At 45.6% G+C, this 17,239-nt stretch overlaps 1 protein-coding gene across 1 annotated transcript in view; it reads left to right on the top strand.

The window, feature by feature from the left end:
• mmp16a (matrix metallopeptidase 16a (membrane-inserted)) overlaps window positions 1-17,239 on the top strand; it is a 326,220-nt gene that overhangs the window by 252,757 nt on the left and 56,224 nt on the right. The window contains exon 7 of the mRNA XM_085992713.1: window positions 8,681-8,819. Within this exon, the coding sequence (XP_085848839.1) occupies window positions 8,681-8,819 (139 nt within the window). The remainder of the gene's footprint in view (window positions 1-8,680; window positions 8,820-17,239) is intronic.

The raw sequence follows: 17,239 nt of genomic DNA on the forward strand, positions 1-17,239 counted from the left end.
TGATAGCTTGCGTGGTTCCGTAAGGTAATCAGCATTGCTTTATGCTGATTCCTCTTGTGGAATTTAAATCTTTCTGCTATCAGCAGCGGTGTAGGATTTAGGTGTTCCTGTAGGATATCAACAATTTCGTTAAAACTCTTCGCCATCGGTTTGGCTGGAGTGATCAGGTTCTGCAATAGGCCGTACGTTCTTGCGCCCATTAAGTTTAGTAGTACCGATGCCTTTTTCTCATCAGCTACTTCGTTTGCCTTGCAATATACTTCGACTCTTTCCACATACGTGGTCCAGTCTTCTATTGCATTATCGAAGGCAGTGATATTGCCAGTCTTCGGCATCTTGTAAATCTAAGATGGCGCCTCCCGCGCTTTGCCTTCTTCCCCGATTGAACAAAATGGCGCCTCCCGCGCTTTGCCTTCTTCCCCGCTGGATTAAGATGGCGCCTCCCGTGCTTTCTGTCTTCTCCGCTGCTGCTAGCGCAGTTGCTGGCGTTTTTATGCCTTGATGGCGACGCCCTATGGTCTTCGTGCACTTCCCCCCTGCGCTGCTGCTAACGCCGCTCTCCGCGGTCCCGGTGGCGAACTGCAGCTCCTCGCGGCTTCCTGCACTTCTAATTTCTTTTATTATCCCGTCATCAGAGCAAACCCTACGGGACACTTTCCTCCCTCTTCTCGGGTCTGTACGCCCCTATGTGCTCCACCCTCTCTCTCTCCTCTTCCCGGCAACGCTGCTCGGCCCCGTTGAAAAGCCACCCGATCGAGCTCTAGCCCGCCGCAGCCCAGGAAGGATCAGTGTACTACCTGCCACCAGCCCGATTAGCTGGAACACCATAGACAGGATAACCAAGCCCCGCTCTCGACAGCCTCTCCTGCAAATCTTCAACTCCGATGAATCAAAGGCGGTTGCCCACGGTCGACGCCCATTTCTTCTGTTTGTTTTTTTTTTCCTTTCTTCCTTCTGGCCTCGACCTCTAACAACTTCGCTTCAGGGATGGATCCCCATGAGGTGGTGCAGAACTGTAGGTAAGTTCGGATCTGCTTGTCGCCAGTATTATGTCCGTGTGTAATTGAGACACAGACTGCAGGAGTTGGTTCCAACAGGTGTTTACTGAGTGGAGACAAAACTGGAACTACTATGCAAAGTTACTGCACAGGCTTATATACAGGGGTGGTCACTACTGGTACTGCAGTATACAGGGGCTGCAGAATATAGCTCCTTCTGCAAAGTACATACACTACACTCACCATGGCCACATTTACTTCACTTGATGCTGTACACCCTGGCTGCCACATGATGTGCCAGGTTGGCACCACCCCACACCAACAACATAAAGCATCCCTACAATGCCCAAGCCATTCCTTTCACACTCATCACCATTGCAGACACAGTTATGTCTCACCATTCACTGCAACTAACTAAGCCACTTCCGAAGGTGCATACAAATCTGTCCAAGAATGCAAAGTGTTGAAAATAACGGTTTCAATGTTTGACACGACATTAACAGAAACTTCACATGAACATTGCATAAAACACCCAAGGGCCTACCCTGGTGTGTTGTTAGTTGGTATGATTGCACTAGAATGAGGGTGAGTGTGAGGGGTGGCTAGTGAGATGGGGATGTGATAATATAGATAGAGAGGGATGGGTGGAGGTGCAAGGTAAGTTGGTGTGAGTAAGGATGTGCAGGAGTAGGGTAGGGAAGGCAGAGTGATGGGGATGTGATGAAAGGACAGCAGGATGAGGTTGAGTGTGACTTTGTACTAACATTTCGTAATCTACTGAGATCATTGAAATGTTTGTGGCACTGCACCAAGGTTCTCCTGGCCACATCCCTTCTTGTGCCCTCCTCTGCAATGTGAACCAGGCTGTGTTGATCTCCTGGGGAGGTCACTTCCGCCCTTGGGAAGAGAAGAGGACCTCCCTGTGTGCTGTAACTCCCTCCATAAGCATATGGAAAGAGTCATGGGAGAGCCTGGGTGCAGCCGTGCACCTCTGTGCAGTCATTGTCAGTGTTTGCAGCACCTCTATGCTGTCGAACACTGACAGCACAACTGCCAAAAGAAAGTTGCCCATGGTCCCTTTAAGGAAACCGGCTGATGACGCGTCATCTAATTAGCCGGGAAACTCGCTGGGCGGCTTAACAAGCCCAATCACGGTAAATTCATTTCAGAGGATGAGATGGAGACAGCAACGGGGTTGGGACCCGCCACCGATGTCACCTGCCACGGACCCACCAAGGTTCGTAAAATCCAGCCTCTGCTCCCATTCTTGATGGGAGCATGGTTCAGTAATCGGGCTGCAACACTGTAGCTCCAATCCTCTGACCCATCCGTTCTTCAAGTGCAGCTCCCCGCTAGGAGTGCAGGTTGGAAAATCGTAATACAATGAACAAGAGAGCAAATTATTACTGTGACAGGCCCGATATATCTGTCAATAAAAACTACCTGGTTATAAAGTCCCTGAACACAACCAAATCATAAGAAATCAAGAACTAAAAAATTGTAAATGCTGAAGATATGAAATGAAGATAGAAAACTCTGAAAATGTCCAGCAGGTACATCAACATCTGAAGAAAAGACAAATTAATATTTTAGGTAGAAACCTTTCGTTACAACTCTGAAACATTACACCTGAATCATTAAAGGACCTTCTCTCTTTGGAGAGTCTGAAATACCCGATGTGTATTTTCAGCATTTTCAGTTTTTCCAAGAAAAATCAATACTTGTCAGGATCACTGTCTTCATTTTATTTTGTTTCCATATTAAACCTTTTATTTTGTATTTCACTTTTGCTCTTTTTCTAATTTCACTTGAGACTAGTTAAAACCTTAGACTAGATTCATTTAGCCAAAAAACACTGAACAGGTTTGCCACACAGGGTTCATTTGCTCTTGGGCATTTATGCAATATTTTTGATGACCCTGGGATTAAACAGAAACTGTGAAAGTCTTTTCAGAAAATCTGTGGAATTGTAAAAAAAAAACTTGAGTAGCTACAGGAACCACGGTATCATTTTTGTATATCAGTGAAATGGTACTGTCAGTGCAGTTAACTTCCTGATGTATAAGCTGTACCCTCATTACTGTATTTACACCTTTTGGATTATAGTAGAATGATTTACATAGTAACATAACATTTTAGTGTTTTACAAACAGAATGAATGAATTGATGCAAATTATAACCTGAATGTTTATTATAATTTCACTCCAAGATACTGGCATTCTAAGTAGAAAATATCATGCGGGATACCCTTTTAGCTGCTTGAACTTTACAGAAATAACTGACATCATTGTCTGGTTTCATAACACATAGGTGGCATACTTTGCAGGACATTGAATTATTTACAAGGATGTGTAGTACAAGATTTTCTGCACTTCAGGTTTTCAGAACCCTTGCACTGGGAAGAGAACTGACATTGCCATATTAAGTTCTCTTCACTGCGTCAGATGAGAAGTCCATTGTAATTCAGTTAAAGAGCCACTGTCATTTTTGCTATGCTGCATGAGGTCTTCTATAACATTGAGGAAAAATGTCTTTTACAGTTATTTGAAATTTTTATATATGTCATCAGTTAGTCAGAGAAATTGTCGAAACCAATAAATAAAGTGATACGGTTCACCTACAGCAATTCCCCACAGACTTGTTAAAATGTCTTTGACTAAGGGCTGACACAACTGAGCACTTGACTACTGACCAAAGAGCAAAATTCATAATAGCTGGTTATCCACATTCTAATGAATTTTAAAGTGAGGTGCCCTTTTATATGATGCAGAGATGCAGTAAAGCAATATATATATATCTGCTCTGACCACAATAAGACAAAAACGTGTTGGAATTGCACTGTTCTTGTCATGTAGTCATTGATAAATCAATTTGGAAGTAAAGCTGGGAAAAAAGCAAATGGGCTCACCACTTTACTGCAGAAAATTGTGGTGGGATATTACATTTGAAGCATGTAGAACAACTGGAATGCAGTAAGAAGTCCAATCTTTGCTTCCAACCAGAATATCACAGGGGAAAAATTGGACTGTGTTGCACCCATTTTCCAGGCAGAGAACGGGTGCAAAGATGTCCAATTAGGGGGGTCAACACCCCGCGCCCAAACAGCATCAGAAACATGTCCGTGCCATATTGGTTTGGGCACTGTGGAGGCCTTCCTGGCTACTGCCTAAAATATGCGTTGGGCCTTGAATATGCTAATAAGGGGCCTAGCGCCTGGTTAAGGACCCATTCTGGAAATTGGTTTGCCCTGGTCAAGCTTGGTGTGTTTGTGATTACCTGGTCTACCTTAAAGGGACCGCTGGAGGTCACCACCATAATGGTAAGTTTATAAAAAAAATACTTACCTTAATGTGGAGCCAAGAGGGACAGGAATGCTCTTCCTGGCTCCACATTTAAACTTTGGGCTGCTGCCAGGCACTGCTTGGCCCTTCCTTTAGGCCTGCGGCAGACTGCGACACCAGCTAATGAGGTCGGCGGACCAATTTGCCATGATCCAATTTCTAGGCCCACATCTTTAAATTTCAGGGCTCCCTGCGCATTTGTGTTTGTTGAGTTTCCTCTATTCCACAATGAAGCAATTAGGTTTCATGTGCATCATAAAGTTGCTTTGACAGTGGTCATGTAATTGCCGATATCCCAGCACTTCCTGCCCTCCTCATTGTAGGAGGCTACTTGGTGGTGACAGTCTTATGGTGGATAAAAATAAGGGAGAAAAATGCAGTTAATACATTATTGAAGAGAATGCAGTTGAGCCTTTTGGAATTCCTTAACAAATCTGTGAAAATTTTTTGGGGAGGTTTGTCACAATATGAATAGAATTTGTGAAAGACTGTAAGAAGCATGGTAAAATCGTCACTTGTAGTGATAAAATAAAGCTGCCAGTGCCATGTGACCTCTGCATTGCAAATTAGTTGCCAAGCTCCATACTAGCCTTTAATGACTAAAACTGGCATTAAAAAACGGTTATGGCTGTTTTGTGAATGTGGCTTCTGCATGAAAATTGTAGTATAGAAATATCTCAGTTAAGGAATGTTCAAAACTCTGTCTTTCATCACTTCATAAAAATAAATGGGGGTAATTTTGACTTTGGTGATAGTGTAAAATTGTGAAGTCAATGGAAATGAAAATGGGGAGAGGTGTATAATGGACGGCTGAATCCATGGGCCCGATTTTCTGGATCGTGCGGGAAATGTGCGGGTTCCCCGAATGTGGGGTTCCGACCCAAAAAAAAATGGGTCAGCCAGCTGGACGCAATTTTCCCTCAAGTGGCCAATTAAGTTCCAGCATGTGGGCAGCCTTGCTAAGTGTCCATTTCCAGTCAGAAAGCCCCACAGTGTGATGTCATAATTCGTGGTGCTTTTAAAGTGTCCAGCAAGCTTCTCCACCTCTGCAGGCTTCTCAACCACTCTTGCACAATGGCAGAGGAGCCTGCACCAGCTGCTGCCAGCGGCAGAGGCCGAGCTGCAGCCAAATTCAACGAGACGTCACTGCAGACCTTGGTAGATGGGGTAAGGGCCCATAGGGAGGTCCTCTACCCCCGCTCAGGGAGGAAGAGGCCTCCCAAAGAGTCCAGGGCTGCCTGGATGGAGGTGGCAGCAGTGGTCAACTCTCTGGGAGTCACCCGTCGCACCTGGATGCAGTGCAGGAAGCGCTTCCATGACCTTCACCGCACAGGGAAAGCAAGTATGAAGTTTCCATCACCCTCAACCTGATCCCCATTGCCTTTCCCCAACAGCACTCAGCTTCAGCAATCTCTTCCTCCACATCCCACTTCACAGTCACATCCATGCACCCTTACCCATTCCGTATCTCTCTATGCTCACATTCACATAACTATTCCACCATCCAGTCTTGTAAATAGTTTTAATGCCATCATTTTCCTGTACATAAAAAATCTGGTGGCAGCTGCTGCAGTTATGGCGTCTGTCATTTGGCGAATGGGGATATCACATAGAGGCCTTAGGATAACTTGCAGATGTCAGCAAGCTGGTCAAATAGGTAGGAAAGTGTAGGCATAGGCCACTGTCCATGGTCAGTTAAGAAGCAGTGAGGCTGCAGTGTTTGATGTACCAGGCTACGCAAATCTGCCCAGGATGAGTGCGTTCCTTGCATTCCGCCCAGCAATGTTCTCGCGCACTGGTGCCGCTGGTTGGCGGGCCTCTGCAGGATGCTCATTTCCGTCGTCCTCCTCCTCCTCCGCATCATCCTCATCCGAGGCGGCTCTGTGAGGAGCCTCTTGGTTCTGCGGAATCGGCAAGCCACGACGCTGTGCCATGTTGTGAAGCACACAGCATACCACGATGATTTTGGAGACCCTGGCTGATGAGTACTGTAGGGCTCCACCTGATCTATCAAGGCATCTGAAGCGCATCTGCAGCAATCCGATGGTTTGCTCGATAATGCATCTGGTGGTAATGTGGCTGGAGTTGTAGCGCTCCTCAGCTTCGCTGGCTGGTCTCCTCAACGGCGTCATTAGCCAGGAGTGCAGGGGATATCCCTTGTCTCCAAGTAGCCATCCTTGAAGTTCATTTGGCGGACTGAATAGCGGAGACACAGTAGACTGGCGCAGTATGAAGGAGTCATGGCAGCTGCCAGGGAACCTGGCACAAACCTGCAAAATCTCCTTCTTGTGGTCACACACCAGCTGAACGTTAAGGGAGTGGAAGCCCTTGCGGTTGACAAAAACTCCTGGATTGCGGTGGGGTGCCCTAAGGGCCACGTGTGCAGTCAATGATGCCCTGCACCCTTGGAAAGTCTGCCAGCTGAGCTAATCCACGCGCTCGCGCCGTGACACTTGCGCGATCCCTGGTGAAATGGATGTGATTGTGCGCGAGGGCAAAGAGGGCATCGGTTACCTGCGTGATGCAAGTGTGTGCGGCCGCCTGGGAGATGCCGCTGATGTCTGCTGCTGATCCCTGGAAAGAGCCTGACGCATAAAAGTTGACTGCGGTGGTGACTTTGATGGCCACTGGTAAGTAGTGTGGACCTGGTGCTCTGGGCTCCAGGTCTTGCTGCAGCATTGCGCAGATGTCAGTCACAACCTCTCGCGAAAGTCGGAGCCACTTCTGGCACTGCTGCTCAGTCATGTTGAGGTAGCTGACCCTGTGTCTGTAGACCCTGTTTGGGGGGTATCTCCTGTGCCGACGGCCTTCCATGCACTGGCCCCTTCTGGCCTGTGCTGCCCCAGGTCGCTGAGCCGCAGCCTGCCGCTTCTGCTGGTGCTGTTGTTGCTGCTGGTCATGCTGTTGCTGGTCATGCTGTTGCTGGAGTTGCTCCAGCCTCCTCTGCTGTTGGAGATCCTCCAATGCCAGGAAGGGAAGGAACAAAAGGCCTCCCATGCTTCTGGCAGATGCCTCCGTTGAGGCGCTGAGTTAGTGTGGTGAGAGGGGCTTCCCAGGAGCTCACAGTGGAGAAGTGTGTGAGGCTCCAACCTTCCACAGCTGTGCCTAAGCATTCAGCAACAAGGTCCTGCAGCCTGCAAATGCTGCCTGTTTAAATCTCTTCAGTCCTGATTGACCTGCAGCTGAAAGCAAGCAAGCCAACTCTTTTCACGCCAGGTTTCATCAGCGGTGTTCCCACCAGGCGTGTTTTACGTGGGGGAAGCCAGAAAATTGCAAGGGCCCCTGAAAATAGGTTTAACCATGCTAATAATTGATCATTAGGCTCCCGCCGACCATTCCCGCCTGCGGCGGGCGGGACTGAATCAGGTCCCACTGAAACACGGGGGTGAAAGTCGGGTGGGACGGGAAATCGGGAGGGGCGGGAAATCGGCCGGGGGTGTCGCGACCCCCTATTTCTGTGATTTTTGGCCCCCACCCGCCTGAAAACCCACCCAACGGCTGGGAGAAAATCGGGGCCCATATCTCACGTTTTTACGCTATCGCCCAAAGTCAAAATTACCCCCATTCATTTATGAAGTGATGAAAGACAGCAATATGAATATAAATCCCTCTTTAATGTTTTCTATTCCGTCTGAGTCTTGCCTTGAGGTTTTTCAATGCGAAGAGATTTTAAGGCACAAAGTTAGAGTTTAGTAGTCATGACTTTCGAAAGAGCTTCAAGTTATACTTACTTCATTGACACAGTGAATGGTATTTTTTTTGTAAGGGTTCTTAACAAGCAAAACATCCTGTCAAAAGTGGAACAAAAACAGAAACGGTAGAAATATACAGCAAGTCAGTTAGTATCTGTAAAGATAAAAGGCAGGTTAACATTTTGAGTATAACCCCTCATCAGAACTGAAAACTGAAAGATAATCAAACATTTTAGTAGGGTTGGGGGAAGAAAAGAAAGGAGAAGAAACGAGAGATATTCTATACACAGAGAGGAAGTTAATGAGATAAATGACCTGCAAGCTGTTTAATAGAAAACTGTGTTTCAAGCATTTCCCATTCTTGGGGGTAATTTTAACCTAACCTGTCCTGGCAAGAAGCTGATAGGATCCGGTAGGCCGTCCGTTTAACACCCCGTCCGATTTTATTTTCCATTGGGTGTAAAATGGGCGGGCAATCCCATCCCATCAGTTACCCACTGGATGGGTTGGGTTAAAAGTACTCTCCATTTCAGATTTCCAGTTCTTTTTTTCTTTTTGTTTATACTGTCAAAAGTGTGCAGCCTTTACACACAGTATACACAAATGCTAAAGAACTATCAAATTTAACCAGTGAACTCTCCAATTGCAGGACCAATGGTTTTGGCGTGTTCGGAACAATAAGGTTCTGGATGGTTACCCCATGCAGATTGCCTATTTCTGGAGGGGTTTGCCTTCTAACATTGATGCAGTTTATGAGCGGCCTGATGGGAAATTTGTGTTTTTTAAAGGTGAGTGTGAACTTTTGTCGCCAGAGCAAAAATTATTTCTGCTCTCTACAATGAAAAGAAACTGTTCCTTTTTTAAACTCTGTAAACTCCTGAAAGATTTTCCTATTTAGCATCTGCATTTAATTTTACGTTAATTTCGTTTTAACAGTTCATGTGACAATGAAAATTAAACTTTAATATGCTAAACATAATTCATATAGCAAAAGTGCTGATCTGAATTTATATTAAGTTTGGCCTGGTATAGTAAAAGTTGATCATTTACAGTTATATGATGAAATGTATTTATAAATCAAATAGACTGCAGTCAGTTGATTGATTTCTAGAAGTTAGAATTCATCAAACTATTAGATTTTTGAGTATTCCTTTGCTGCTACTTCCAAAATTTAATTCTCTTCAGAACTGAAACTTTGTAAAACTGATGTTCTGCATAATCCTCTTGAGTATTTCAAAGCACAATCAGGAAAAGTGATGAGTTTTTTTTTTCAGTTAGATCAGTGGCCTAATGCATGACATAAGATGATACTGTGCAAAACAAACCCGTCTTTTGGATGAGACATTAAATCAAGGTCCCTTCTACTCTGAGGTGGACGTTAAAGATGCCTCAACACTATTCAAAGAAGAGCGGGGGAGTTTTCCCGATAACACTATTCAAAGAAGAGCGGGGGAGTTTTCCCGATAACACTATTCAAAGAAGAGCGGGGGAGTTTTCCCGATAACACTATTCAAAGAAGAGCGGGGGAGTTTTCCCGATATCCTGGCCAGCATTTATTTCTCAACCAACAACATCAAAGCAGTTTAATTGGTCATTTATCTCATTGCTATTTATGGGTCCTTACTGTGCACAAATTGGTTGCTGCATTTCCCTACATCAAAAACAGTGGGGCTAATTTTGACTTTGTGCAACAGTAAAGTCAATGGAAATGAAAACCAGGAGAGATGTACAACGAGCTGCCAATTTATTAGCACCCCGTTTACACTATCACACAAAGTCAAAATTACCCCCAGTGACTACACTTCAAAAGTAATTCATTGGCTGTGAAGCGCTATGGGATGGCCTGAGCTCATGAAAGGCACTATATAAATGCAAGTTCTTTCTCTCCTTTAGGACGATCCTGGGTTCAATCACTGCTCTGCACTCAATTAGCTGATATCATTTAGAGGGGGGCTGCTACAATTAGCCTCAGTCCCCTAGTCTGGGAAGGAGATAAAATGAACCAGAGATCCTGTTGCTGTTTGCTATCCAATGACGTCTGCAGATTGAATTTTGTGTAAGGACAAGTTCAAACTTGGTCTTAGTGCCCCCACCATTACATAGTTTGTCAAGAATCATATGGCCGATTTTTGCTTTGAGCACATATTAGGTGGATGGTGGGCATTGCATACGCTGTGCCCACCTAAAGCCGTCGCTGTGGGACTTTTATAGCTGAGCCTCATTTACATTAATGCAACAACCTGAAAGCACGAAACTTGCCCCCTATAGGCAGCTTGCCAATCTGGCAGCAGGAAATCTGGCAAAACAGCCAATTGTGATGGGCCTACAGCGACCCCTTTAAGGGGAGGCATGGAAGCGCCGGAAGTGAAAGGAAGCACCAGTTGAGTACAGGCAAAATTTTTGCAGCACCTAAAGCAGCAAGAACATTAAATGTGGAAGGTTTTTAGCCTTAAATCTATCAAGTGACTGGAAAATAAAAGCATGCCATAACTGCATCGGGCTTTCCTTGACCGCAACAGATGATCCCTTTCCTGGCCACTCAAAAGGGCTGGATCCTAACTTGTACTAACCTGTTTAGTGGGCAGTCAAAGGGGATTCTGCTAATCCGGTATGCAGAGACGAAAATGGCATTGTGTGTGTGTACACGGTGGGGAGGCGGTTGTACATATATCATTTGACCCTGATTAACATATATTTATGAGGCTCCCACCTGTTTCTGGCAGGAGCTCCAGCTACATAGGTCGAAATCCACCCAAAAATTGTAAGGGGTAGAAACCAGGTGGTAAATTGGCACTTCAACGAGTCACGCTGTTTTGATCCCACTACCGCCCCAGTGCAAACAGGCTGGTAGGGAAACAAAAATCACTCCTATTGTCTCGACTAACACATGAAGAGTGACCACTTATACAAAGTGTGAAGGCTGCTAATGCCAGTAGAACCACATCCCAGCAGAGCTCAACACTTTAAGGACAGGTGAGAAAGTTGAGGTAAACGAAGAGATCGAGCCATGGGTCATCCTATATTTTGTATTTTTTCCTGACAAGGTTATAGTTTTTTATTAAATTTAATAATGCAACATGATATAGTTGTAGGGTAAATTCACCCATTGAAGGGAGCAAAGGTCAGTGATAAGCCTACAACACAATAACTCAGACTCTCCCACCCCCACTTCCTTCAAGCAAGGTTCCCAATTGGCAGCGTGAGTTCAGTGAATTTACCCTAATGAATGTAAGTACCGTCATAAAAAGTGCTCCAATTTTAACTTATCCCACCCAGTGAGAATGGCATGGGTTTGAGTCAGACGTCCGTTTTATACCCAGTCTGATTTTACACTGCTTTGACGTCAATGGAGCCGACAATCAGGCGGGGTATATTGGATGTCTGACCCGAGAATGCCCAGTTTTCACCGGGTGGGTTACGGGGCTGCAGTATTACTACAGTGTAAAAGGTACACTTATGCTAGCCAGTAAAATCATTCAGTAGCACCATAAGGTTTGTGTAAATACCCACAAGGAGCTTTGACCTGTTAACAGGATTTTAAAGTAAAATGAATTTAACACAAAACTGACATTTGACAATGGCTTAAAGGAATCAAAGGTTTACAGACCATTCCGCCCATAAACCTGGTCTGTCATTTTCAACAACAACAACTTGTATTTATATAGCACCTTTAAAGGTAGTATAACATCCCAAGGCGCTCCACAGTCCTGCCACATCCAGTCATGAATATTGGTGGATCATTAAACAACTAACGGGAGGAGGAGGCTCCATGATGGTGGAGCCCAGCACATGAGTGCAAAAGACAAAGCTGAAGCGTTTGCAACCATCTTCAGCCAGAAGTACAGACTGGATGATCCATATCGGTCTACTCCTGAGGTCCCCACCACCGCAGAAGCCAGGCTTCAGCCAATTCGATTCACTCCACGTGATATCAAGAAATGGCTTAGCGCACTGGATACAACAAAGGCCCCAACAACATCCCAGCTGCTGTGCTGAAGACTTGTGCTCCAGAACTAACCGCACCTCTAGCCAAGCTGTTCCAGTACAGCTACAACACTGGCATCTACCCGACAATGTGAAAAACTGCCCAGGTGTGTCCTGTCCACAAAAAGCATAACAAATCCAATCCGGCCAATTACCACCACATCAGTCTACTCTCAATCATCAGCAAAGTGATGGAAGGTGTCTTTGACAGTGCGATCAAGCAGCACTGACTCACCAATATCCTGCTCACTTATGCCCAGCTGGGTTCCACCAAGACCACTCTGCTCCCAACCTCATTACAGCCTTGGTCCAAATATTTGACAAGGGAGCTGAATTCCAGAGGTGAAGTGAGAATGACTGCCCTTGACATCAAGGCAGCATTTGACCAAGAGTGGCATCAAGGAGCCCTAATAAAATGAAGTTAATGGGAATCAGGGGGAAAACTCTCCACTGGCTGGAGTCATACCAAGCACAAAGGTTGTGGTTGTTGGAGGTCAATCGTCACAGCCCAGGACATCGCTGCAGGAGTTCCTCAGGTCAGTGTCCTCGGCCCAACCATTTCCAGCTGCTTCATCAATGACCTTCCCTCCATCATAAGGTCAGAAGTGGGGATGTTCGTTGATGACTGCACAGTGTTCAGTGCCATTCGCAACTCCTCAGATAATGAAGCAGTCTATGCCCGCATGCAGCAAGACCTGGGCGACATTCACACTTGGGCTGATAAGTGGCAGGTAACATTAGTGCCACACAAGTGCTAGGCATTGACTATCTCCAACAAACAAGTGTCTAACCACCGCCCCTTGACATTCAACGGCATTACCATCTCTGAATCCCCCACCATCAACATCCTGGGGTCACCATTGACCAGAAACTTAAATACTGCGGCAACAAGAGCAGGTCAGAGGCTAGGTATTGTGCACCTCCTGACTCCCCAGAGCCTTTCTACCATCTACAAGGCACAAGTTAGAAGTGTAATAGAATACTCTCCACAAGCCTGATTGAGTGCAGCTCCAACAACACTCAAAAATCCCGACACCATCCAAGACAAAGTAGCCCACTTGATTGGCACCCCATCCACCACCTTAAACATTCACTCCCTCCACCACCGGCATACTGTGGCTGCAGTGTGTACCATCTACAAGATGCACTGCAGCAACTTGTCAAGGCTTCTTCAGCAGCACCTCCCAAACCTGCGACCTCTACCACCTAGAAGGACAAGGGCAGCAAGCGCATGGGAACACCACCACCGCCAAGTCACACATCATCCTGACTTGGAAGTATATCGCCGTTCCTTCATCGTTGTTGGGTCAAAATCCTGGAGCTCCCTCCCTAACAGCACTGTGAGAGTACCTCCACCACACAGACTGCAGCAGTTCAAGAAGGCAGCTCACCACCACTTTCTCAAGGGCAACTAGGAATGGGCAATAAATGCTGGCCTTGCCAGTGACGCCCACATCCAATGAATGAATAAAAAAAAACATGAGTATTTTAAGACAAAAAATTTGACACTGAGCCACATAGAAACATAGAAACATAGAAGATAGAAGCAGGAGTAGGCCACTCGGCCCCTCGAGCCTGCTCCGCCATTCAATGCGATCATGGCTGATCATTCAAATTCAGTACCTGGTCCCTGCTTTCTCCCCATACCCCTTGATCCCTTTAGCCTTAAGAAATATATCCAACTCCTTCTTGAATATATTTAATGTATTGGCCTCTACTGCCTTCTGTGGTAGAGAATTCCACAGGTTCACCACTCTCTGGGTGAAGAAATTCCTCCTCATTTCTGTCCTAAATGGCCTACCCCTTATCCTTAGACTGTGACCCCTGATTCTGGCCTCCCTGACCATCGGGAACATCCTCCCTGCATCTAGTCTGTCCAGTCCTGTCAGAATTTTATAAATTTCAATGAGATCTCCTCTCATTCTTCTAAACTCCAGCGAGTACAAGCCCAATCGACCCAATCTCTCCTCATACGTCATTTCTGCCATCCCAGGTATCAGCCTGGTGAATCTTCGCTGAACTCCTTCCATGGCAAGAACATCCTTCCTCAGATAAGGCGACCAGAACTGCACACAATACTCAAGATGTGGTCTCACCAAGGCCCTGTACAACTGCAGCAAGACATCCTTGTTCCAGTACTCAAACCCTCTCCCTACGAAGGCCAACATACCATTTGCCTTCTTAACCGCCTGCTGCACCTGCATGCTTACATTCAGCGACTGGTGCACAAGGACACCCAGGTCTCATTGCACTTCCCCTTCTCCCAATCTATTGCCATTCAGATAATAATCTGCCTTCCTGTTTTTGCCACCAAAGTGGATAACCTCGCAGTCATCCACGTTATATTGCATCTGCTATGCTTTTGCCCAATCACCCAACCTGTCCAATTCATCCTGGAGTTTTTCGGCATCCTCCTCACAGCCCACACGCCCACCCAGCTTTGTGTTGTCTGCAAATTTGGAGATATTACATCTAGTTCCCTTGTCTAGATCATTAATATATATTGTGAATAGCTGGGGCCCAAGGACCGATCCCTGCGGTACCCCACTAGTCACTGCTTGCCACTCGGAAAAAGACCCGTTTATTCCAACTCTTTGCTTTCTGTCTGCCAACCAGTTCTCTATCCAAGTCAATACCTTGCCCCCAATTCCATGTGCCTTAATTTTACACGCTAATCTCTTATGTGGGACCTTATCAAAAGCCTTCTGAAAGTCCAAATATACCACATCCACTGGTTCTCCCTTATCTATTTTACCAGTTACATCCTCAAAAAATTCCAGCAGATTAATCAAGCACGATTTACCTTTTGTAAACCCATGTTGACTTTGTCCGATCCTGTCACTGTTTTCCAAGTGCTCTGCTATTACATCTTTTTTAATGGACTCTAGCATTTTCCCCACTACCGATGTCAGGCTTACCAGTCTGTAATTCCCCGTTTTCTCTCTACCACCTTTTTTGAATAGTGGGGTAACATTAGCTACCCTCCAATCCATGGGTACTGTTCCAGATTCCATCGAATGCTGGACAATGATCAGCAAAGCATCAACTATTTCTAGGGCCACTTCCTTAAGTGCCCTAGGATGTAGATTATCAGGCCCTGGGGATTTATCGGCCTTCAATCCCATCAATTTCCCTAACACCACTTCCCTACAAATACTGATTTCTTTCAGTTCCTCCCTTTCATCAGACCCTATGTTCCCCGACATCTCTGGGAGGTTATTAGTGTCCTCCTTTGTGAAGACAGAACCAAAATATCTATTTAATTGGTCTGCCATTTCTTTGTTCCCTATTATAAATTCCCCTGATTCTGACTGCAAGGGACCTACGCTTGACTTCACCAATCTTTTTCTCTTCACATATCTATAAAAGCATTTGCAGTCAGTTTTTATGTTCCCTGAAAGCTTACTCTCATATTCTATTTTCTCTTTCTTAATTAATCCCTTTGTCCTCCTTTGTTGAATCCTAAACTGCTCCGAATCCTCAGGTTTACTGCTTTTTCTGGCCAATTTATATGTCCTCTCCTTGGATCTTATGCTATCCTTAATTTCCCTTGTTAGCCACGGTTGAGTTACCTTTTTTGTTTTATTTTTATGCCAAACTGCGATGAACAAATTCTGTAGTTCATCCATGCGGTCTTTGAATGTTTGCCATTGCCTATCCACCGTCAACCCTTTGAGTGACATCCCCCAACCAATCCTACCCAACTCGTGCCTCAGACCATCGTAGTTTCCTTTATTTAAATTTAGGACCCTTGTCTCTGAATTGACTACTTCATTTTCCATCTTAATGAAGAATTCGATCATATTAAGATCGCTCCGACCCAAGGTGCCTCGTACAACAAGATTGCTAATTAATCCTTTCTCGTTACATAATACCCAGTCTAAGATGGCCTGATCTCTGGTTGGTTCCTCGACATATTGGTCCAGGAAACCATCCCTTAAACACTCCAGGAATTCCTCCTCCACAGTATTGTTACTAATTTGGTTAGCCCAATCTATATGTAGATTAAAGCCACCCATGATGACTACTGTGCCCTTATTGCACGCTTCTCTAATTTCCATTTTAATGCCGTCCCCAACCTCCGCATTACTGTTGATGTCTATATACCACTCCCACTAACGTTTTCTGCCCCTTGGTATTCCTCAGTTCTACCCATACAGATTCCACACCATCAGAGCCAATATCCTTCCTTACAATTGTGTTAATCCCTTCTTTAACCAGCAATGCTACCCCACCTCGCTTTCCTTTTTGCCTATCTTTCCTGAATATTGAATACCCCTGGATGTTGAGTTCCCAGCCTTGGCCACCCCGGAGCCGTGTTTCCGTAATCCCAATCAAATCATATTCATTTACCTCTATTTGCACAGCTAATTCAGCCACCTTATTACGAATGCTCCTCGCATTCAGCCTTGTTTTTTTAACGCTCTTACACCTATTAGAATTATTATTTACTGTGGCTATGTTTCATTTAAACCATTGATTTCTCTGACTGCCACTTTTGTTTTTCTCCTTCCTATCTTTTGCTTTTATCCTTGTTTCCCTTTCCTCTGTCCCCTTGCTCAGGTTCCCAACCCCCTGCCATTTTAGTTTAAACCCTCCCCCAGAGCACTAGCAAACACTCCCCCTAGGACATCGGTCCCAGCCCTGCCCAGGTGCAAACCGTCCAGTTTGAACTGGTCCCACCTCCCCCAGAACCGGTTCCAATGCCCCAGGAATTTGAATCCCTCCCCCTTGCACCATTCCTCTAGCCATAAGGAGAAATTAGGGCAAGTGACCAAAAGCTTGGTCAAAGAGGTAGGTTTTAAGGAGCATCTTAAAAGGAGGAAAGAGAGGCGGAGAGGTTTAGGTCCAGAGCTTAGGGCCTAGGTAATTGAAGGCACGGCCAGCAATGGTTGAGCGATTATAATCAGGGATGCTCAAGAGGGCAGAATTAGAGGAGCGCAGATATCTCAGGGGTTGTAGGACTGGAGGAGGTTACAGATATAGGGAGGGGCGAGGCCCTGGAGGGATTTGAAAACAAGGATGAGAATTTTGAAATAGAGACGTTGCTTAACCGGGAACCAATGTAGGTCAGCGAGCACAGGGGTGATGGGTGAACGGGATTTGGTGCGAATTAGGACACGGGCAGCCAAGTTTTGGATGATCTCAAGTTTACGTAGGGTAGAATGTGGGAGGTCAGCCAGGTGTGCGTTGGAATAGTCAAGTCTAGAGGTAACAAAGGCAT

Source organism: Somniosus microcephalus, chromosome 7 (assembly GCF_052327205.1).
Source record: "Somniosus microcephalus isolate GS21.2 chromosome 7, FLI_Smic_1.0, whole genome shotgun sequence".
Taxonomy (NCBI): Eukaryota; Metazoa; Chordata; class Chondrichthyes; order Squaliformes; family Somniosidae; genus Somniosus; species Somniosus microcephalus.